Here is a 24,261-nt window from a genome sequence, read left to right as displayed (position 1 = left end):
GGTCTATGGGTTGTGTTGGTCTATGGGCAGTGTTGGTCTATGGGCAGTGTTGAGTCTATGGGTAGTGTTAGTCTATGGGCAGTGTTGAGTCTGTGGGCAGTGATGGTCTATGGGTAGTGTTGAGTCTATGGGCAGTGCTGGTCTATGGGTAGTGTTGAGTCTATGGGCAGTGTTGGTCTATGGGCAGTGTTGAGTCTATGGGTAGTGTTAGTCTATGGGCAGTGTTGAGTCTGTGGGCAGTGTTGGTCTATGGGCAGTGTTGAGTCTATGGGCAGTGTTGAGTCTATGGGTAGTGTTGGTCTATGGGTAGTGTTGAGTCTATGGGCAGTGTTGAGTCTATGGGCAGTTTTGAGTCTTTGGGCAGTGTTGGTCTATGGGCAGTGTTGAGTCTATGGGCAGTGTTGAGTCTATGGGCAGTGTTGAGTCTATGGGCAGTGTTGGTCTATGGGCAGTGTTGGTCTATGGGCAGTGTTGCGTCTATGGGCAGTGTTGGTCTATGGGCAGTGATGAGTCTATGGGTAGTGTTAGTCTATGGGCAGTGTTGAGTCTATGGGCAGTGTTGAGTCTATGGGCAGTGTTGAGTCTATGGGCAGTTTTGAGTCTTTGGGCAGTGTTGGTCTATGGGCAGTGTTGAGTCTATGGGCAGTGTTGAGTCTATGGGCAGTGTTGAGTCTATGGGCAGTGTTGGTCTATGGGCAGTGTTGGTCTATGGGCAGTGTTGAGTCTATGGGCAGTGTTAGTCTATGGGCAGTGTTGAGTCTATGGGTAGTGTTAGTCTATGGGCAGTGTTGAGTCTATGGGCAGTGTTAGTCTATGGGCAGTGATGAGTCTATGGGCAGTGTTAGTCTATGGGCAGTGATGAGTCTATGGGTAGTGTTAGTCTATGGGCAGTGTTAGTCTAGTACGACGAATCACTGCACCAGATTGAATGAAATGATGACGTCACCCTGCTGCTGCTCTATTTAAGACCGGGAGCAACAGGAGAGCTTCACCATTCTTGCCCGATGAAACTGATTGTAATTACCAGCGAAACGTCGTACTACTCAAATTATAAAATGCTGTTGATTCTCTTTTTTACACACCGATGGGCTAAAGAAGTGAATTATTTTGTCCTTTGAAAAACGTGACACATTTTTTACTGTTTGGCCGTGTCCGGTGGTGGAAGGTTACGACACATTTATAAATAACGCGATCTGACTCAAAAACCTCGATTATGAGGTAGGTAACGTCTCGCCAGCGTGGTAAAGTCGAGTAAAAAAAACAACCCATGACTAACACGCCATGCAAGCGGATTAACACAACAGCTGTGAATTTAAATCATCGAGGTGGCCAACATCTCGCCTGCACTGCGATGCTGTTCTGCGAGCAAACCGGATGACGGCCTCCCCCCTCCGTCCGCCCCGTACCAGCGAGAAGTCGCCTGCGTTGCGGCACAGGAGGCGCGGGAAGAGAAGCTGGCGGCTGGAGCGCTCAGCCTCGTCGAAGGCGTTGCCGTACACGAAGCTGTTGGCGAGCGTGGAGTGCGCGTGCGTGTCCACGCACACGTCCACGCTGGTGTTCTGGGAGGGGAGGCGCGTGGTGGAATAAGAGAGCACGGGGCTCGGCAAATGTTCGGTCAAACAAAGTGCACGCGTGTAGTCGTGACATTAATTTGAAAATAATCACGGTGAATGCATTCGTATGGGACGCCAAGAGACGAACTCTATACATAAATTAATATGTAACTACAGTCGATTGATTTGAAGCTTTCGTGACTGCAGGAATCCATAGTCTTTGGTTATTTCGGTGAAGTCACGTAGGTAGAAGAAATAATAATAGATCACGACGTTTCGATCGCCACACAAGCAGTCGTCTTCAGCAATCGTCTTCAGGTGGGAAGACGATTGCTTGTGTGGCGATCGAAACGTCATGATCTGAGCTTGGCTCCGCGCCTCTGAGTTGCGGCCACTACGTCAGCAAATTTGCGCGCGTTACAAATTGAACTATTATTATTATTACTACTTTTTCTACCTACGTGACTTTACCGAAAGAACCAAAGGGTACAGTAGATTATTGATTATTCGGGGGGAACGTGGCGCCGGATTTCAAAAACGCCGGATAATCGACATCATTATTTAAAATTGATCATTTTTTTGACATTCTTGTATAATATTGTGTTTTGAGGTGTTGTGTGTATGCTTTTTTTACTGTTTGACATTTGCTTACGATGTGAATTTGCCAAAAACATACAAATAGACAAAAAAATATCCTACTTTAAAAGTGTATGTATTTACTTTACCGTATTTACCACTGCATTCTCGAAGGCTTGCATGGGATGGTGTATATGCGTGCAGTATTTTCATTGTTTAAGTTATATGTAGTGTACAATGCATCGTACATAATATGTAACACAGAAATAAAACATTGCGACTTTTTTTTCTTCACGCGCACGGTGCCGACCGCTGGTCTGGTTACAGCCTTTGTAGCAGTTTGGCCGGATCGGCCCGGGACCGCCGGATAATCTTGGAAGCCGGATAATCGCGTGCCGGATAATCGAGGATTGACTGTATAGGCACACCGGGCTTAAGGGCTTGTTGAGTTCAAATCGCGCGCCTCGACTCTCATTGGGCGGGGAACTATCGCAGGGGGGAGGGCGCGCAAGTCTGAAGGGAGTTGGAGAATCATTCAAATCGGATTGGCCGTCGGGGTTATTTGGAGAAATAAACGGAATGCAAACGAGGGGACTGTCGGGAGAGCGTTGGAAGGAGAAACGGCGGGGATTGGCGGAGAGTCTGGGAACGTCCCCGAGAGGATGGTGGACACAAGGAGCGGAGTGGAAAGAGTTTGGTTGCCTGAACCGAGTAATTCCCTGTGTTCTTGGTTCTTTCGGTAAAGTCACGTAGAATGGAAATAATAAAATAATAAAAATAAAACATCATAAAATAATTCTCACGACGTGGGAATAATTTTATTATGTTTTATTTTTATTATTTTATTATTTCCATTCTACGTGACTTTACCGAAAGAACCAAGAAGATGAATCCCTGCAGTCACGAAAGAAGCTTTAAATCGAAATTTTTTTTCCCTGTGCTCAAGACGTAATAAAGACTAAGTTCGAGACTTACGCGTGGCTGGAACTCCTTTACAGAGTTATAAAGCGCATGCCTACGAGCTACTCGGTTTTAGAGTATTTGGCTGCTGTACATTCCCACGTGATGAGCCACTTCGTTGAGCTGTCATTTGTGGCCAGGTCGCTTCTGAAAAAGAAGCTAAAAGCTCAGTGGGCTTTACCTGGTAAAATAATAATAGAATACTTATATTTTTCGTGATATCCTTTCCTTTCATATACTTTGCACTCCTATCGTGTGTATTGTACTGTTTGTTGTCGTAACTTTCTGACCAGCCCCTACCGGACATCTGTGCAAAAGAGCTTCATCACCTCATACTCGTTGGTTCTTTCGGTAAAGTCACGTAGCTATAAAATAAAATAAATCGCTTTCACACCTGATGACGGACGCTTGTGTTGCGCCCGAAACGTCGTGATTTATTTCATTTCTACCTATCTTCATCACGTCATCGGATTCCTCCAGTACAAATGAAGAGTAACAAATCTGATCGCAGGCAAAGAGGGGAGGGAAGAAGAACAATCGAGAAGACAAGGGAGGAGCGAATTTCGAGAACGGATAGCGAGAGAAGAAACGAGTTCTTTAGGCAGGGATTTTAACACCGGCGAGAACGTATAGCTAGAGAAGAAGAAACGAGTTCTTGAGGCAGGGATTTAAACACCGGCGAGAACGTATAGCGAGAGAAGAAGAAACGAGCTCTTGAGGCAGGGATTTTAACACCGGCGAGAACGTATAGCGAGAGAAGAAGAAACGAGTTCTTTAGGCAGGGATTTAAACACCGGCGAGAACGTATAGCGAGAGAAGAAAAAACGAGTTCTTGAGGCAGGGATTTAAACACCGGCGAGAACGTATAGCGAGAGAAGAAGAAACGAGTTCTTGAGGCAGGGATTTAAACACCGGCGAGAACGTATAGCAAGAGAAGAAGAAACGAGTTCTTGAGGCAGGGATTTAAACACCGGCGAGAACGTATAGCGAGAGAAGAAGAAACGAGTTCTTGAGGCAGGGATTTAAACACCGGCGAGAACGCATAGCGAGAGAAGAAGAAACGAGTTCTTGAGGCAGGGATTTAAACACCGGCGAGAACGTATAGCGAGAGAAGAAGAAACGAGTTCTTGAGGCAGGGATTTAAACACCGGCGCGTCGACATCTTGGGATGAAGAGTTTCTCCGAAGAGCGGGAGAACTCCGCGTCAATGCGGTTGCCTTGAGCGGTGTATGATCATCATCGTCGTCGTCGTCGTTGTTATTTACGCAGCCTCATTCGGACGTTGCGTTTCACGAGGGCCGAGCTGCGATCGACGTGGAGGGAGGGGGAGAGGGGATGGAGGGAGCAGTGGGCGATGGAGGAGGCCGTGTGCCAGAGGTCGCAATCGGGTACCCGATACCCGTACCCTACCCAATACCCGGCCGGGTACGGGTAGGCCGTGAGTCACTGGTGAGTAACCGTTTGTCACTCATTTCCCAACGTCTTGTCTCTTATCACAATTCAAGTTCCTAGAATCAACCCACCCGCGCCTGCAACATGGCTTCATCCCAGAGGTCGCAATCGGGTACCCGATGCCCGTACCCTACCCGATACCCGGCCGGGTACGGGTAGCCGGGTATCGGGTAGGGTACGGGTACCCGTTTGCGACCCTGGTGCGGCCGGGTACGGGTAAGGAATCAAAACCAGTTTGCGACCTCTGCCGTGTGCTCGGTGGCAGATGACGGGGAGCTCTGCATGCAGTTATGAGATACCCGTCGGAGGCCGTTGGACTGCGAGAAAGCTGCGTGCAGAACGAGAGAGAGCGAGAGAGTGAGCGAGAGGTGGGGGTTTACATAAAGCAAAGTTATAAAAAAAAATTACGAAATGATGAACGAAGCAAAGTGCCGACTACACCGAGCATCTTCTTGTTTCCACTGATAGTAAAAAAAAGAGCAGGGAGGAGAGGGGTGGAGAGAGAGCCTGCAGGCTGACCACGTGACGCCACTCACCTGCTGTGCCTGCAGGTGACCACGAATTGCCACTCACCTGCTGTGTCTGCAGGCTGACCACGTGACGCCACTCACCTGCTGTGTCTGCAGGGTGACCACGTGTTGCCACTCACCTGCTGTGTCTGCAGGCTGACCACGTGACGCCACTCACCTGCTGTGCCTGCAGGGTGACCACGTGTTGCCACTCACCTGCTGTACCTGCAGGCTGACCACGTGTTGCCACTCACCTGCTGTGCCTGCAGGGTGACCACGTGTTGCCACTCACCTGCTGTGTCTGCAGGGTGACCACGTGACGCCACTCACCTGCAGTGTCTGCAGGCTGACCACGTGACGCCACTCACCTGCTGTGTCTGCAGGCTGACCACGTGACGCCACTCACCTGCTGTGCCTGCAGGCTGACCACGTGTTTTCGCACGGCGTGCAGGGTGGGGTGTGCCCAGGGTGAAGGGTCCTGCCAGCACCGGTTCAGGTCGAACCCCATCAGTGAGCACCTGTGCAAAGACAAAAGTTCCCCCCATCCCCATATAGCCTTAACAGACTGTTGGGGCAAGTGCTGCTAGCGAGTAGCACCTATGACGGTTGGCACGGCACAGGTAGGCTAGCACCACACCCGGCCGCCTTTGTCTCCCCAGTGGCGATGTTCACACGCCGCACAAGGTACTCGCTTGAGGCCGAGTTCACTTAGGGGAGGTCCGGGACCGGTTCAGATAAGCCTGGGACCGGTGGTCGGGTATTGAGCCACTGCGCCAATAATCTTGCTACACACATACAGCCAGACACACGCACAGACACACGCACAGACACACACACAGACACACACACATACAGCCAGACACACGCACAGACACACACACAGACACACACAGGCACACACACACAGACACACACATAGACACACACACACAGCCAGACACACGCACAGGCACACGCACCCACCAACCAAACACGCTAGACACCCCCACTCTCCGTCGCTAGTGTTACGCAGAGTATATCGTGAATGAACAAACGTTTTTTTTTATAACACTTCTGCAATTAAAACAAAGTTGTGTGCTTAGTGATTTATTCATCTACAGCAATAAAGATTATTCCGAGGAATAACAGAAATGTTAAAAATTCAATCGTCTGGCCAACGGGCCATTAATTTTTTCAAGCTGTTTAAAGTCATTCATACGGGTGCGATGTTTTAACTCTGCGCTCCAGATCACTGCACACAAAGGCAAAGATACCACATGTAGCCTTGAACAGAATGTTGGGGGAAGTGCTGTTTGCGAGCACCTATTAAGGACGAGGTGGGGGGGGGGGGGTTCCAGCGTCACGCCTAGCCGCTTTTGTGAACACAACTGCGCCTGTTACTCATTTAAGGCTGAGTCGTTCTCGGGAAGGCCCAGGACCGGTACAAATACTCGCCACCGTGATGTCAAGGCCGTAGCTATGGAGTCAACGTTGGGGGGGACCAAATTTTCCAATAGGTCTGGGGGCCCCCCCCTCAGAAAAAAAATCTCAATTTTAAAACGGATTTCCTGCCATTTCCTGCCTAAAATATTAAAAAATTCACTATCACATAGGATGGACTTTTTATTTTTGTTGTACAATAATGTCTAATAGTGTATCGTATTCCATTCCTCTGTTCTTTCTTTTTAACCTTTTCTTGTTTCATTGTATGTAATGGCAGAGATTAGGGACTAAGTACAAACATAACCACAATCACATACACAGAAATCTATTTTATAGCAATATATTGGGGGGGACATTTTGAGCATATTTCCCCCCCCAATATATATTATAATTACGGCCTTGCCGTGATTGGTCATGAGCAGGCATCGTACTTGGGTCACCGGGTTCTAAGCGCAGCCTGCTAACCGCTGCGCCACCACTCCACCGCGAGGTACACAACTGCTCTACATCTGTACAGGTCACAGTAGAAACTATGAACTATATTTTATTTCACCACGTAAGGCCCACTGAGCGATACAGCTCTTTTTCAGAAGCGACTTGGCCACAAATTATAGCTCAACGAAGTTGCCTGTCACGTGGAAATGTAAAGCCAGTCAAATACTGTAAACGCGTGGCGTTGATTCTAAATGTGGATGGAAAAACCGGAGGACCCGAAGAAAAATCCACGCGACCACGGGGAGAGAGACGTGCAAACTCCAAATATACAGCAGGCGTCAGGGTCGGGATTGAACCCACGACCTCCTGTATACCAGGCGAGGGAGCTAACATCTCCTAGCCACCGCGGTGGCGTCCTTGCAGCGCAATTTGCACGCACAACAGAAAGTCTCCCCAATGTGTTTACGGGGTTGTACCGCCATGACATCCGACGTTTCACTTCATGAAGAAGCTCCGGGCAAGCGGAGCGAAACGTCGGACATCGTGCCAATAAACACGTCGGAGCGATACACACACTGCAACACAACTGCGGAATTCCACGCGGCAATTGTTTTTTTATTATTATTAAAAATAAATTCGCCTGCCAGAGTAGCCGGCTGACATTTGTTGTGTTTCCTTACGTCGCCGTCACCTGTAATTTCCGAGATGGACACCGTCCGGATTGAGCATTGGGACGATCTTGAAGACGAGACGCTCGCGCAAGATCACGGCCGCTGGCTGATGGCTCACCAGAAAATCTATTAGTCCTGCAAATAAATACATCCACACGGAGTGGGTCTGGGTGGGGGGGGGCGGTGGGGTGGGGGGTGTAAACACGACTCACAGGGAGCGTTTCGCTGGAGACAGCTTCGCGTTATTTGTCGCTCTAAATCATCCTCAGAAGACATCGTCAGCGCGGAGCGGCGCATTTTTCGCGACGCTTAAAAGCACGTTTCCGCAAAACGGTGACAAGGCATCTTACTAAAATATAAAAAAGCCGAAAGCAATTCCGCCTTGCCAGGAATGACTTTTATGTAAAAACATGACCTTCCCCAAGTAACAATTTCTTACAATTACCACTGTTCTTGTCACTGCGTTTACGGGGAAGATTTAGCAACCCGTTCGAGAAAAGTAAAGCGATAACGACAGATGAAAAAAAAAAACGCAACACGTATTTACCGCTCAAATTGCCGGGGCATCCCGTCTCTTTTGACAACACGGAGCATGCCGTAAAGATTACGTGTTGCGCAACTCTCCCGGCAAAGTGAAGAGTTTGAAAATTAATGTGTTTTTTTTCTTTCTGGGGTCTCTTACGATGCGCGCGCCCGCGATGACACGATGGGCAATATGAGAGCGTTTTCTTTCAAACGTCCTACGAACATTGAGGGCTCAAATCATTCCCGTTTGTCGACGGGGAAGCGTGTGCCCCTGCTGCAGCTTGCAGTCGCTTGGCTTTCAACGCTTACGCCACGCAACTTGGCCAACTGCAACTTTAGACAAAAAAGGCCGAATGATCCTTAGCTCGAGCGTGGGGGGTGGTGGCGGGGTCGACAACCACAGAATTGTTTTCTCCAATTCGGTACAAGACTCAATATTCCAAGAGCCGCAATGCACGTGAATACACACGTACGGCGCACACATGACGGGCACGTACGGCGCACACATGACGGGCACGGACGGCGCACACATGACGGGCACGTACGGCGCACACATGACGGGCACGTACGGCGCACACATGACGGGCACGGACGGCGCACACATGACGGGCACGGACGGCACACACATGACGGACACGTACGGCACACACATGACGGGCACGTACGGCGCACACATGACGGGCACGTACGGCACACACATGACGGGCACGTATGGTACACACATCACGGGCACGTACGGCACACACATGACGGGCACGTACGGTGCACACATGACGGGCACGTACGGCACACACATGACGGGCACGTACAGCGCACACATGACGGACACGTACGGCACACACATGACGGGCACGTACAGCGCACACATGACGGGCACGTACGGCACACACATGACGGGCACGTACGGCGCACACATGACGGGCACGTACAGCGCACACATCACGGGCACGTACGGCACACACATGACGGGCACGTACGGCGCACGCATCACGGGCACAGACGGCACACACATGACGGGCACGTACGGCACACACATGACGGGCACGTACGGCACACACATGACGGGCACGTACGGTACACACATGACGGGCACGTACGGCACACACATCACGGGCACGTACGGCACACACATGACGGGCACGTACGGCACACACATGACGGGCACGTACGGCACACACATGACGGGCACGTACGGCGCACACATCACGCGCACGGAGCAGCCCACAAGAGCCGCACGCGACTCCAGCCGCAGGTCGCCGAGTCCCCTGATTTAGGTCATTAACAAGCGGCCGCAACCAAAACGAGAGAGAGGAGCGGTAGCTTCTCAAAGCACGCCACGCCACCAAGCAGCTGAGCTATCGAGTAGTTGTGTGCAGGCGGTGCAACTGCGCCGGGCCCCACTGCCCGTGGGGACCCTGACGCTGGCCTCTGAAGAGGGGGCGGAAAATGTAGAGGGGGGCAGCCCCCCCCCCATGCCCCCCTCCCGTTTTATTCATTGCAGCAGGGCCCACGTGAACCAGGCTACAGCAACACAACCGACTGTAACACGAGCTCTGTGGCGTAACGTCTTCATGCTACAGCGGGTGACGCCTGGATTAAGACGCTCCATGGCGTGCCAGAGTGTGGCTAGGTGTGTTACTGTGTGTGGAGGAGGTGCGTCAGTGTTAAGGGTGTGTGTACGTATTGCTCGTGTGTGCGTGTGTGTCAGGTGGATTCGTGTGCTAGGTGTGCGTGTGGGGTATACGGTGCTTTAACTGGAAGACTTTGCTGCTTTTTCCTGGATTTTTCTGTTGCGCGCAGTCACTTTAAGATGTTTTCTTGTTCGTGTTTTTTCTTCGTTGCGATTGCACCCGATTCAAGAACCGCATGGCTCACAGGGCTATACCTAATACATGAACTGGAACTGAACTGAAGTGTAGCAACTGACAACGCAAAATCAGGGTACAGCGAAAAAAATTAACCCGTAAAAACTAAGTTTTTCACTATAAATCCTTTATATGCGTGGCGGCTGGAGTCCTCTCGTTATCTGGCTTGAGATGGCTGCCACCTATGGGTCAGATGATTGCCTGCCACCATTAAGCAATTGGTAATTAAATATAAAAAAAAAATTCCTAAAAAGTGTAAAGTTATGGAAATTTCTTTTCACGAAAATAAATTGTCACGCACAACGAGTCTGTGTGCAAAATGTCAGCTCGATTGGATCACGGGAAGTGGGTTAAAAAACGACCGAAAGATTTGCACGGTCGTAAGCGCGCAAGCAAGCACGCAAGCACGCAAGCAAGTGAACTTAATATAAAGGATTTAATAAATGAATAATATTATCCGCGGCCCTCTCACCCATGACTCCTATTACATGTGGCAGTCGTATGCACCGGAAAGACTCCTATTAACCGTGGCCCTACTTACGAATTTCCGTGATTCTCCACAATGTTACCCACATTGCACAGCGAAGCGGCTTCCAAACACTTGTGATTTTCTTCGTGGACAAAAGGATCAGAATCATCAGAATCTCTATTTATACTGGGGGAATCCGATTATCTATAAAGCTCTTTTTCACAGATGTTCAGTAGGGACACAGGGTCAGAACGTTACAACAACAAAGAGCGCAAAAACACGATAGGAGTAGAAATTATAGGTAAAGCAAGAATATACAGCAAAATAAACATTTATATTTTACCAGGTAAGGCCCACTGAGCTATTAGCTTCTTTTCCAGAAGCGACATGTCCACAAACGCTAGCTGAACGAAGTGACTTACCACGTGGACATTTATACCCGAATCTAAACTGAGTACCTCGTGGACAAGCATCACTTCAGAATATTAAAATAAAACTTTTTTTTAATCTCACCAGGTAAAGCCCACTGAGCTATTCAGAAGCGACCTGGCCACAAAAATAATAGCTCAACAAAGAGAGTTACCCAACAAATAACTCCCAATACCCGCTGGGTTATCCGTGATTTTTTGTTATAGAGGTAAAAAATGAAAATAAAAACTGCGTCCTGATCAGAGCATGTGCACGGGCAGCGCTTGCAGTAATCACAACACGCGACAGACACGGAGACACAGACACGGACAGACAACACAAACAGGGAAACACTCACACAGACACACACACAAAGACACACGCACAGACGGGGACACACACACAGACATGGAGACACACACAGAGAGGGAGACACACACAAAGATCTCCCGTATAGCCTTAATAGACTGTAGGGGCAAGTGCTGTTAGCGAGCACCTATGAAGGCCAGAACGGTACACGAGGGGGTGGGTGGCCAGCACCACCCCCGACCGCCTTTTTCTCCCTAGTGGCGATGTTTACACACCACACCAGATACTCATTTGAGGCTCAGTCGACCTAGGGGAGGCCCGGGACGGGTTCAGATAATCGTCACTGGTGTTGGCCGTGAGCGGGAATCGAACTCGGGTCACCGGGTTCATAGCGCAGCGCGCTAACCACTACACTAGACACAGAGACACATACAGAGATGGAGACATATAAAGACACGGAGACAGATACAGACAGAGCGACACACAGACACAACAACAACCGCCATTCTCCAGTAAGTGGCGGTGACGTCACCACGGCGCCTGTGCCAGGCTATGTGCACGTTAAAGACACGTGAAGTGTCGGACGCCCGCTGGCAGGAGGTCACGGGGCAGACTCAGGTGCCATGGGCCGACTGATTGTGATGACTGGACGATGCACCACCTGTGCCCCCTACTATGCCAACATGTTGTGTTTTAGCCGCCTGGCGCTCCGCTCGTTGTTGTGAGCGTTGCTCCTCTGCCCTCCCTTGTTGCTGGAGGGCAGACACGGATACACACACACACTCAAACACTGGCAGCCACACGCACGGACACGGAGACACACAAAACAGGCAAAGACAGAGATTGAAACACAGAGACACTGGCAAACACACACGCGGACACACAGAGATAAGAGAGAGACGCAGACAGTCAGACACACGGACAAACAGAGAGTTGTGGAGGCCACCGGCTGACCCTGGCAGACGTAGGAAGAGGGTGTTTCTCCGGCATGAACCCGCGCGGTGACCAGCACCACCCTCCGCTTCGCTCCAGGATCCAGGTTTCCTGGCACACGACCAGGGAGACACCGACAAACCCCACGCGTGTCTCCAGGCACGCCGGCGGCAAGCACACTGCCAATGCGAGCGATTATAATTGTCTCGCTTCCCCATTGGTCACGGACGCTGAGGTTAACGAGCAAGGCGCTGAGACCGAAACGTCTGTTGAGTGTGTTATCAATCGGTTTGAGTTGATCATTTCCATTCTCATTTCACCAGAATTGCTTTTTGTGCGTTTAGTTTAATGTTTCCTCCCCCCAGCGCGCATCTCCGATTGTCACGGTTGGCTACGTACGGTGCGAAAGAATTTCAACATACGTACATACAGCACACATACATACGTTCCCATTGGTTTAGGGTCACTCTTTCTCTTCGCTGCTGTCCCCACAGCAAGCAACTCTCTTACACTCAGCCATCCGCGATGTTGAATCCAGGCTCCAGGCTCAAGAGCTTACCCCCTCCCCGACTGCCTGCCTCGATTTGGGGTTGAAAAGTAGTCTCCGTCTCTAGCCTGGCCCCCGATGGTAGCGGCACCGTGGTTCAGGAGCTGAGTGCCAATGTCGTGGTCTGCTGCTGGTCACGACGAGACGGCTTCAGGAGAGAGAGTTCGTGTCGTTTTGATCTTCTCCTCCTGCGACTCCTCCGTGGAAGGAGAGCACGCTACTGTGGTTCACGCTACTGTGGTTCACGCTACTGTGGTTCACGCTACTGTGGTTCACGCTACTGTGGTTCACGCTACTGTGGTTCACGCTACTGTGGTTCACGCTACTGTGGTTCACGCTACTGTGGTTCACGCTACTGTGGTTCACGCTACTGTGGTTCACGCTACTGTGGTTCACGCTACTGTGGGTCACGCTACTGTGGTTCACGCTACTGTGGGTCACGCTACTGTGGTTCACGCTACTGTGGTTCACGCTACTGTGGTTCACGCTACTGTGGTTCACGCTACTGTGGTTCACGCTACTGTGGGTCACGCTACTGTGGTTCACGCTACTGTGGTTCACGCTACTGTGGGTCACGCTACTGTGGTTCACGCTACTGTGGTTCACGCTACTGTGGGTCACGCTACTGTGGTTCACGCTACTGTGGTTCACGCTACTGTGGGTCACGCTACTGTGGTTCACGCTACTGTGGGTCACGCTACTGTGGGTCACGCTACTGTGGTTCACGCTACTGTGGTTCACGCTACTGTGGGTCACGCTACTGTGGTTCACGCTACTGTGGTTCACGCTACTGTGGGTCACGCTACTGTGGTTCACGCTACTGTGGGTCACGCTACTGTGGTTCACGCTACTGTGGGTCACGCTACTGTGGGTCACGCTACTGTGGTTCACGCTACTGTGGTTCACGCTACTGTGGTTCACGCTACTGTGGTTGACGCTACTGTGGTTCACGCTACTGTGGTTCACGCTACTGTGGTTCACACTATGTATGCATGCACGTCGAACTTAGTCACACGAAACCCCGGTTTACGTCGGGGGGGGGGATGCGTTCCTGAAAGGCGCGTCGACGAGTCTCGGAAACGACGTCAATCGAAGCGATGTACAGCACCGATGTCGATCTCACCGAGGGCGATATTGGCGCGTAAAATCAAAAGGTTTCTATTTGATATTTGAACATCTTAACAGCTGTTTTATTGCCAGAGAGCGTACCACCTATTTTTATTTTAACAGTTTGTTTTATGTGTGTGTATATATATAACATTTATACACACACTCAACTTTTAAAATGAGATAATACATTACAAATGAAATTGCTCGCAAAACTCTGGGTGTTTTTGTTTCAGTGGTTCAACCAGTAATTAGATTTTGACAGATGCTTTCTGCACAAAGCATAAACGTATCATTATATATATAAATGAGAAGCAAATTTATGAAATTTCTTTGAAATAGCATTCTGAATAAACCATTTGTTCGCTTAATTATCACGCCGGCGGTGGGGGTTGTTTTTGACCATACTTCACCGCGCTGAGCCGAAGGGTTGGAAAAAGGGCTCGCCACCCATGTTCGCCATGTCCGGGAGTCGAACATAGGTTGCAGGCCAATTGTTTTTAATATGCTTTATTCAAACTAATCAAATTTTTTTCCAGAAATTGCCGAATGATATCACGTATACTCCTTCACGTAAGAAATTCGATGTCAGTATTTTTGTTATACTTAACAACATATAATAGTTAAAGCCCTTTGTCAATCCACTGCTCGATGAAGGCCCTCCCCCACTCTGTGTTGGCCATACTTCACCACACTGGTGAAGGGGGAGGGGGGAGGCCAGGTCCAGTTCAGATATCACTGACAACTGACGCTAGCCACGGCTGGGAATCGAATCGATTTCGCTAACCAACCGATTCAGTGGCAACATCCGTGCCTCGCGGCAAGAAGGGCCTGGGTTCGATTACCGACTCGAGTGTCGTTCTGTGTGGAGTGTGTACGCTCTCCCCCTGTTCTACATGGGGTTTCCTCCGGGTTCCCTGGTTTCACTCCCACAGCTAAATGAGACACGCGCGGCGCAACTGGTGTGGGGCCAAAACATCCCCAATGATGAAAAATCACCCGCAATTTACTCAATTTGGAAACACACACAGCAGTAACATGGCCACCCCACCGCGGAGATTTGGCAGATCCCTCCTGAAAAAGGAGTTTTGGTTGAGACTCTTCGCGACTCCTCCCCGGTACATGAAGCTAACTTCTGCAATACCGCTTCATCCACACCCCAATGTATAAAGCAGGAAATCAGACATCCCTCCGGGGAACCGTAAATTTTCAGAAAAATGTTGGGGTCTCCATTTAATTCAAGAATCGATTCTCTTCATTAGGTGTCGCATGCATTGTCGCCTTGTCTTGCCTGTGTTGCATGCTCTTGTCCGATCAATTATAATCTCAGCATGAAGAATAACATTAGCATAGGGCTCGCATATAATATGCATAGATTTATTTTACATGAACAAAACCAAAAAAATGTGCGTGCATAGTTAGCATAATAATGGTAGACAACGATGAATTCACGAGCTCTTTACACGACTCGTTATCATCATCCTTCTCAGCCGTGGTCTATCCACTGCTGCATGAAGCCCCCCCCCCGACCCCCCGCGATGCTGTTGCCATCCTTCATTCACGCTCCTGCTATTCCACAATCGATCTCCTGCACATGAACCGAAGTCCGTGCTGTTACGCCGACGAAGCTGTGGTTGTCCTACCCCGGGGCGTTCCTTTCTCTGGCTGCCATTCAGTGTCCAGCGCTGTCCATTAACCATCATCCCTTCTCTCGCGATGTGTCCCGACAAACGGGCCCCGCAACTTTCTCTCCAGTCAATACGGACGGTGGTGGCTATAGTCACCGCCTGTAATCCACCGCTGTGGAGGCAGCAGGAGTGATGGTTGTGAAACTCCCTTCTACGCGTGCGTGTGCAGGAGGTGCCATACCCTTGCTCGCCAGGAGAAGGCAGCACAGCAACTGAACTAATCTCCCTTCCCGTGGGCGTCGAGAAGGTGCGATGCACTCGTACCCTCGCTCGTCAGAATGTGGCACAGAAAATATGGACTCGACCTGTTCCAGCAGTAGGGGATTGAGTGTTGCACCCTCGCAAGCTTGGGTTTTCTCCGGGCGCTGCAGTTTGCGCCCACATTCATTGGCCGAAAACAACTTAATATGTAGAGGACCACAGAGCTTGGGGGCAAAATTTGGTGCCGGCTCTCCGCCTGGCCCGCTGGCATTCCAACTCGTCCGAGTCGTTCTCTCTCTCTGTCCGCGAGTGGACTGATGCCGTGCAGCACGTTACACGTTTGGAATCATTATTCAAATTATGCGATGGCTCTAACGTGTTGTGTGTGCTCTCTGATGCACGCGTTCCTATCTCCGTCTCTCAGTGCCATTCCAAGTCTGCGTCTCTATGCACTTCGTCGTGAACTTTTCAGCTTTTGTTTAAAAAAATGTTTGTCATTGTTCGCGTTTCTGATTCACAAAGTGACACAGAATAATAATAACAACAACACGCAACGACTGGACATTTTATTATAATTTTTTTAGGCACGTTTGGCATGTTGCTTTTCAATATCAAATAGATTTTTTCCGAAAGCCTTTTATATATAAATTAGTGCAACTAGTTCTGACAAGTAAAATGTATGCAGAAAAAATGCAACATTACTTCAGGCAAATTAAATCATAAACAAGTCAATGCTTTTTTATTCACGTCGTATTTTCGGATGTTATTCATTAAATTAGCTACTAAAGCACCAAACGGGCAATAAGCCTCCCTGCCCACATTAATTTCATTGCATTAGAAAATAACAGAATGTTTTTACGCATCTCATTAGCCACGCGGCCTTCTGGGAGTGCATCTTGGGGCGCTGCGGTGACAAGATGTTAACTGCCACGCCTGGTATGCAAGAGGTCGTGGGTTCGATCCCGACCTTGACACCGGTATATTTTACATGTCTCTCTCCCCGTAGTCCCGTGAATTTTTCTCCGGGTCCTCCGCTGTTCCCCTCCGCATTTAGAAACACGCGTTTCGAATATTTGGCTGATGTACATTTCCACGCGATAAGCCACTTCGTTGAGCTGTCATTTGTGGCCAGGTCGCTTCTGAAAATAAAGAGCTCTATAGTTCAGTGGGCTTTACCTGGTTAAGTAAAACAAATAAACATACATCACCGCATGACGGTAAGGACTTCGTCCCTGCACATTCTCTTTGGAGCCTAGAGGTTGTTTAGCCTCAGCTCCTCCTAACCCTGCAACGTGCATTCCCACCCATCTATTCTAGATTTGAAGCTTTCGTGACTGCAAGGTTTTTTCGGAAAAGTCACGTAGGTAAAAAGATTATAATAATAAAAATAATAATAAAGTAAAATAATAAATGAAAAATAGTTTGAGTAATTTTCATGTCTTATTATTTTATTATTATTTTCTCATAGGTATATTTATTTATTTCTTCTCATCAGCTTTTAGCTTAAGGTGGTCAGGGACGCGTGTTTAATGTGCAACAACGTGCAGTGTGCGCCCCATTGTCTAAATGCCACGAAGGGACACGCTTATCTTGAGAGAAAGGTCACGGTGCTTTTTTTTTGCGGGTACGTACACCTTTTAATTTCTTTGTCCTTTCTTGGAACGTAAAACAATTGCAGATATTAAAATGCCGTCGCATAATTTATCACCGTAAATGTGCATCCGTCAAAATGGCACCGAAGAACTGAATTAATTTAATCTCATCTAGTGTGTGTGTGTAGTTTTTTTCACGGTTAAATTTAATCCCTTCTCATTCTGCATGGCTGGTATAATAATATATAAAAAGATAAAATCTTGCCTGACATTTTATACAAACTCCTCTTTGTGTGCAATGCACAATTTGCGTCATGCATTGCACACACGCTTTCACTCTCTCCTTTACGATCAAATCTTGAAAAAATGTAGAAAGAAAAAAACTCCCCGAATTCTTAGCCCAACCTGGCCACGAAAAAATGGGGAATGATGAGATTTGGCGAATGGTGCGAAATGAAAATGTAATTAGTGCAGTAATTTTTGAGATGACATTAAAACATAGTTAAACGTGCAATACCGCACGACACCTCGCTGATCTCATCAAAGGCCATAAACCATCACGCGAACTCCGCTCATCCTCGCAGCAGTGGCGGCTTGTGTTTGGCCGTCGAAAAAAGACGGTGGTCACCGCATCGCGCACTTTCAGATGCGCTTCTGCCGCTGCCTGGAATGCTCTTCCTTCCAATATGAGGAAGCTACTGTAGCAATGCACTTTAAAATAATCTCGATTGAAAACTAATTTCTTGTGTTTAGTTTGTTGTCCTTCCCCCGCACTTCCGATTATCACGGTTGGCTACGTACGGTGCGAATGAAATTCAACACACACACACATTAGCGCAACAGGTAAAAGCGCAGGCCTGCAATCCCTTGCTCACGCCATTGCTGCTGGAAGAGGCCTACGCGAGAGAGAACTCCAGAAAGCCCCTCTACTGCAGGTTATTTTTGGCCTACTCTTCCATGCTGGCCGGGCGTCTAGCATGAGTTGGGAGTCCTCACACTTTACCCCACCGCCCGTTGCCTGCCGATCGACTCACTGTGATGCAGTGTTGCTTTGTACACAGAGGCAGGAGGAGGCGCGGGGGGGGGGGATCAAGAAACTTGCGACATTATTTTAACTGCGGCGCCAGGAGATAGAACCGGCGATCAAAATCTGAATATTTATTTTTATTCATCATAGAAAGATAGATAAAGTTGTGCGCTTACCAACGTAATGGAACGTCTGTCCCCTGCGACTTGTTGATTGTGATAGCGTATACGGGCAGAATGGGAAATTGTCGTCGTCGCAAAACAAATGGCAAAGTCGTGTCGGTTGGGGCCAAGTCGATTCTGGGAATCAACACCGAATCGCCTCGTTCTCTCTCCCTCTCTCAAGCGTTCATCAAAGACAGATAGAGAAAGTTGTTAATATATAAATACAATTTTACATCGAGAAAACTTAATTGAAAACGACATTTCGTGTGAATGTTCTCTCGTCGTTAAGTAGATGGCCTTGATGAGGGGTTCGGTTCGATGCGGACTGTCACCAGTTTGGGATTGCGGGATCGAGATAAGGCGACACAGAGCTTCTGGCCGTGCGAGAAGACCGCCGTCTGCAGATCGATTCCAACGTAATCGAACGTCTGTCCCTGCGCCTCCGTCGTTCATGCAGGGGCGCGTAGGTTTGCAGCGCTCCCTGCGTGAAAACGACGGAAAGTGCAGCGTTCATCACATTAATCACAGATAAAGTTGGACGTTTATATTATATATACTGCAAGAGGACTCCGATGAGTTATAAAGCTCTTTTTCACAGATTTCCAGTGTGGGCGGGTCAGAACGTTACGACAACAAACGATGCAAAAACACGATGTGAATGCAGAGTATATAAAAGATAAACTAATCACTTTAAAACATAAAAATAAACCTTTTTTTATCTTACGAGGTAAATCCCACCGAGGTATTAACTTATTTTTCAGACGCGACCTGGCCACAAATGATCGCTCAACAAAAGTGGCCTCATCATCACGTGGAAATGTATAGCAGCCAAATAATCAGCTAGTGCAGAATGCGAACCAGTTAGACCACCTTCTTGGTTCTTTCGGTAAAGTCACGTAAAAGGGAAATAATACAATCATAAAAATAAAACATAATAAAATACAATTCTCACGACGTTTCGGCCACAACGCAAGCAGCCGTCCTCAGGTGAAGAACAGGTCTGAGGACGGCTGCTTGCGTTGTGGCCGAAACGTCGTGAGAATTATTTTATAATTGTTTATTTTTATTATTTCCCTTCTACGTGACTTTACCAAAAGAACCAAGAAGATGAATCCCTGCAGTCACGAAAGCTTTAAATCAGTTAGACCACGCCAGCATCTGTATCGCAGTGGAGGTTGTTTAACCAAGGACAGGCCAAGAATATTCTTTTCACAACCCATTGATCGTAAGCATCCAAGAAAGTTCTGCAATAGCTCTGAAAAAAATAACGATTGTTATAAATTGTCGATGTATGTGACAGGCATTCATTTTCCAATTAAATTATCAAATGGCACTGAAGGTCAGAGAACATTAAATCTTACGTCACACTTTGAAAGAATGATAATAAATACGCACAATTGTGTCTCGAGTGACAGGTGATGAAGGACCGCACAGCTGAGTCTGTGCTTATAACAAAACAAAATCTGAATTTATGAATTTGGATTGCCATACAGCAGGGTAATACTTGGTCTCATGTTAAACACGTAAACATATAGGTTTCCCAACATCTGCAAACCAAGTAATTTGCCTCCCATGGATTGTGGCAATAAAGCCAACACGAAGCAGGCAAAGCCTGTTCACAGGAATATTCAATTGACTTGGCCGGGTGGCACTGCGATCAAAGGATTCAACCTCCAATTGGCCGATTGATCGAGATTTTATAGTGTGGCTGGAGATCAACTCAGCCCGTCTGATGGGTAAAATAATTCCCACTTTTGATGGAATTCAACACTCTGGTTAACCTATTGGAGAGGGTCAATCAGAGGAATGTGTAATTTCTACCACTCGCTCAGGGTCACCAGCAGAGGCGAACGCTGGCTTTGCTGCCCAGAATCAAGTGTAACAATGCATAAATAATCATTTGAATGAGATGGTTCCTGCTGGTGGCCATGAATACATTTGTGAAAATTCCACATTTTCTGTGGTGGGCGGTCAGTGTATCCAAAGCAGTACCACAGGTGGCCTCTGAACAAGTGGTTTGATTTTATTGACCCGGTGTGGAAAGTTACTGGTTAAGCCAACCCCACACCCCTGGATCAGGAATCAGAATGATCACCTTCAAAATGAGGCATAGAACCATTCAAACCGCGGCGAGTGCCTCTCCAGCCTTACTGTCAATCCACTGCTGGATGAGGGCCTCCGCACGTCATGTGGGCACGGGGATAACTTGACCAAATTTAACCACGCGGGTCAGTGCGGGTGGGAGAAGTTGGGGAGCATAGACGCGGGACAACACTACAGTACAACAACGCATTTTGGTGCACTGCCCTCTACAGTCCACAACATAGCCTCGCAGCTGCCTAAAACAACCTGAGTGGGTGTTTCTTAAAAATCATATTGAAGGATGGTGGTCACCCATCCAATCACAATCCAGGCTCAAACCTGCTTAGCTTAGCGTAGCAGGGCTGATACGTTAACAAGCCTCGGCACGGAAATCACCGGCAGTGCCCTAAACAGGAATGCCAATCAATCTGACGAGAGCGGGGGTCACGGGTGTGCAATGCATACATGATCACAGCAAGGGCTAAATAAATATATTATATATATATAATGGGGGGTGGGTCACGGGGGTGGGGGTGGGGGGGGCAGAGTGGGGGGGAGTTGGGTGAGTGCGGGGCGGGGCGGGGGGTGCTGAAGGATAGCGGGAAAGAGATATCGGGGGGGCCCACGTCCAAATGCCGCGCATCCATTATGCATGAGGTGGAGGCAGAGAAATGTCACGGATCGCGGCGCGTGCGTTTCAGACGGACGAGAAGCTGAAGGGCAGCGACGGAGCTGCCGCCGCCGCCGCTGCCGCCGCGGCCGAACAAACACCACAGCCGCTGTGCGGCGAGAGAAGCCGACGCCACGACCCGCACACAAACCCGCGCCTCATTAAGAGCCCTCCCGGCTCACAGCCATAATCTTGTTTGAAGAAATGAAGAGGATTTCTTTTTTTTTTGGAGGGGAAGGGGGTTGGGGGTGTTGGGGGGCAAACCTTTAGGAACGCACACTAGAGATTTTTTTTTGGGGGGTGGGAGGGGGTTAGCGGGGAGAAACGTTAAGGGTTTGGGTTATTGTGTCAAGGTATATGATGTCCGCTATGAAAAGCTGGCGAGGTGCTCGCGGGGGTTAGCGCATCGCCTGCGCTGCGAACAGGGAGGGGGGTGCGCATTGACTTCCACTCCCGGGGGGCCCGTGGCTAATGAGTGGCGAGTGGTCCCCGAAATGGTCCTGAGAAACGGCACCCTTCGCCAGACGTACCAGACCGGAGCGGGGAAGTATGGTCAAATGAACCCAACGCGTCATGAGGGGTAGGCCTTCGGAAGTCAATTGGCAATCGTATAGAGAACGCTGCAGCCTGACCTGCACGTTGAATACTGGAGGTGGACAAATCGTTGTAGGAATTGATCCATGTTTGTTTAAATCATAAGTCCGAGTTTGATTGCCAGCCATGGCGTGGCTAACAACGCAGTGGTGAGCAGCATCCTTACTGGCTGGGCCTGCCCTCGCTTCGAAAATAAAAACTTGTATTGGCCAGCGTGGTGAAGTATGGTCAAATCTCACAAATAAGAGCATTGCAATTGAATACCTTGAGAGTCTGCGACGAGGCTTCATCTCTGTGTGCATAGGCAGAGCGTCAAAGTGTCTATCCGGTCAAACAAGCCCTGAGGGTAGTGCTTATCTATCCCCGCACCTTACTGGACATCTGTTGGGGGGGAAAAAAAGCTTCAGAGCTTATCGGATTCTTCCACTCTAAATAGAGATTATGATTCTCGTGGCAAAGCCTTTCCCCGTTGCAGCACTAACGTTCTGGACCAATCCTGTTTCCTCCCTTGACATCGTGCATCTTTCCCTCAAAGAATACCCCGAGGCAAAAGATTCACGCTGGATACGGCGGCCACATTTGCAAATGTGATTTCTAACTTTGGTCCTCACATGCCGTGTACATCGACGAGTTCAATGTAAATGCGCCAGTTTATTGACGGACTCCTGCTGTGTGGTGTTAGCTCGGCGTGGTCTGCGACTGTTTCTTGTCGTTTTTGCTGCCTTGCCCAATCCTGATAAATCAAACTTACGTAATTATTTGTATTGTCATTATGTTTTTATATTTCGTGACTTGCTCACCGTTTTCTCTATTTTGTACTCCAATCGTTTTTGGTTGTCGTTGAACTGTTTGCTGTTGTAACTCGCTGACTCGCCCACACTGGATACATCTGTGAAAATAAAGAGCTTCATAGCTCATCGGATTCCTCCTGCAGTCCAAGTAAAGATTACGATTCTCATTCATTGAGTAGCCTCAAGCCCATGCAGCACACTCATCACGCCTCTGGCGAGAACCAGGCTTCCCGAAGGACAACCCTTGGTGAGTAGGCAGTTAAAGGATCGGTACTATTATCGTCATAAGTGTCAACTCATTGCTGTCAATGACGACATTATGTTGGAAGACTGTTTTAACAATTAGTAACACGGTGTGGTTATTCAACGACATTTTTCGCTGCTAAATTATGTTAATTATCACACTTGGTTGACCAGGAAAGTATAAAGAGGGCGCCACGGTGGCTAGGAGATGTTAACTCCCTCGCCTGGTGTACAGGAGGTTCGTGGGTTCAATCCCGACCGCGACGCCTGCTGCTGTATATTTGGAGTTTGCGTGTCTCTCTCTCGTCGTGGTGGCGTGGATCTTTCTCCGGGTCCACCCGGTGTTTCCCACCACATTTAGAAACGTACGTTTAGAGTAATTTGGCTGCTATAAATGTCCACATGATAAGCCACTTCGGTGAGCTCTCATTTGTGTGGCCAGGTCGCTTCTGAAGAAGAGCTACACAGCTCAGTGGGCCTTACCTGTTAAAATAAAAAAGTTGACTTCAGTTTTGGAGGAGGGTCCTTCCAAGCGTCAGTGGCGATGTTGCTGCTGCCGTGTTTGTGTGTTTCCCAATTGAGTAATTTGCAGGTGATTTTTCATCATCGGGGATGTTTTGGCCCCACACCAGTTGCACCGCGCGTGTCTTATTTAGCTGTGGGAGTGAAACCAGGGAACCCGGAGGAAACCCCATGTAGGACAGGGGGAGAGCGTACACACTCCACACAGAACGACACCCGAGTCGGTAATCGAACCCAGGTCCTTCTTGCCGCGAGGAACGGATGTTGCCACTGCGACACCCTTGCCGCTAAATCGACGACTTAGCCTGCAGCCTAGGTTGTATTCTCCGTCGTGGCTAACATCAGGGGCAGTGATATCTGAACTGGACCTGGCCTCCTTCCCCCCTTCACCAGTGTGGTGAAGTATGGTTAAACAACCCCCATGGCCATACAGAGAGTGGGGGATGTCTTAATCGAGCAGTGGGTTGAGAAACGGCCTTAACTATTATATATTTTTAAGTATAACAAAAATACTGACATCGAATTGCTTATATGAAGGATTATACGTGATATCATTCGCCAATTTCTGAAGGAATTTTGGATTAGTTTCAATAAAACATGACATGTTAAAAAAAAGTGTTGCTTTAGCACCAGATTTTAACAGTTGTCATGCTCGAAGACATTTAATCCTCACATTAATCCCCACATTAATATTCATCTCTGTGCAAATGGGAGATTGAGCCGAAATGGCTTCAAAGTGCTTTGTGATTTCACGCGCGCGTCCATTGATTGGCATGACGGTAAATTAGCTGGATACAATGTTACAGAGTCTCATGCCATCAACTCGAGAATCTCTCTTTCGCACCAGAGACTCACAATCGGAAGTCTGCAAAATTTAATCCCAGATGGGGTCGCCTCGGCCAACAGTAAGCAAGGAGATTAGTAAGTAAGAACATTTGTCATTGCA

At 48.7% G+C, this 24,261-nt stretch overlaps 1 protein-coding gene across 4 annotated transcripts in view; it reads right to left on the bottom strand.

The window, feature by feature from the left end:
* Positions 1 to 24,261, bottom strand: part of AGBL4 (AGBL carboxypeptidase 4) — a 423,930-nt gene that overhangs the window by 25,872 nt on the left and 373,797 nt on the right. For all 4 annotated transcript variants that reach the window (XM_078867534.1, XM_078867531.1, XM_078867530.1 and 1 more), the window contains 4 exons: positions 12,109 to 12,198; positions 7,599 to 7,713; positions 5,457 to 5,568; positions 1,407 to 1,559 (listed from right to left, as the gene is read on the bottom strand). In XM_078867534.1, the coding sequence (XP_078723660.1) occupies positions 1,407 to 1,559; positions 5,457 to 5,568; positions 7,599 to 7,713; positions 12,109 to 12,198 (470 nt within the window). The remainder of the gene's footprint in view (positions 1 to 1,406; positions 1,560 to 5,456; positions 5,569 to 7,598; positions 7,714 to 12,108; positions 12,199 to 24,261) is intronic.

This window comes from Lampetra fluviatilis, chromosome 24 (genome assembly GCF_964198595.1).
Source record: "Lampetra fluviatilis chromosome 24, kcLamFluv1.1, whole genome shotgun sequence".
In the NCBI taxonomy this organism is placed as follows: Eukaryota; Metazoa; Chordata; class Hyperoartia; order Petromyzontiformes; family Petromyzontidae; genus Lampetra; species Lampetra fluviatilis.
Note: the sequence above shows the minus strand (reverse complement) of the source record. Positions and strands in the feature narration are given on the sequence as shown.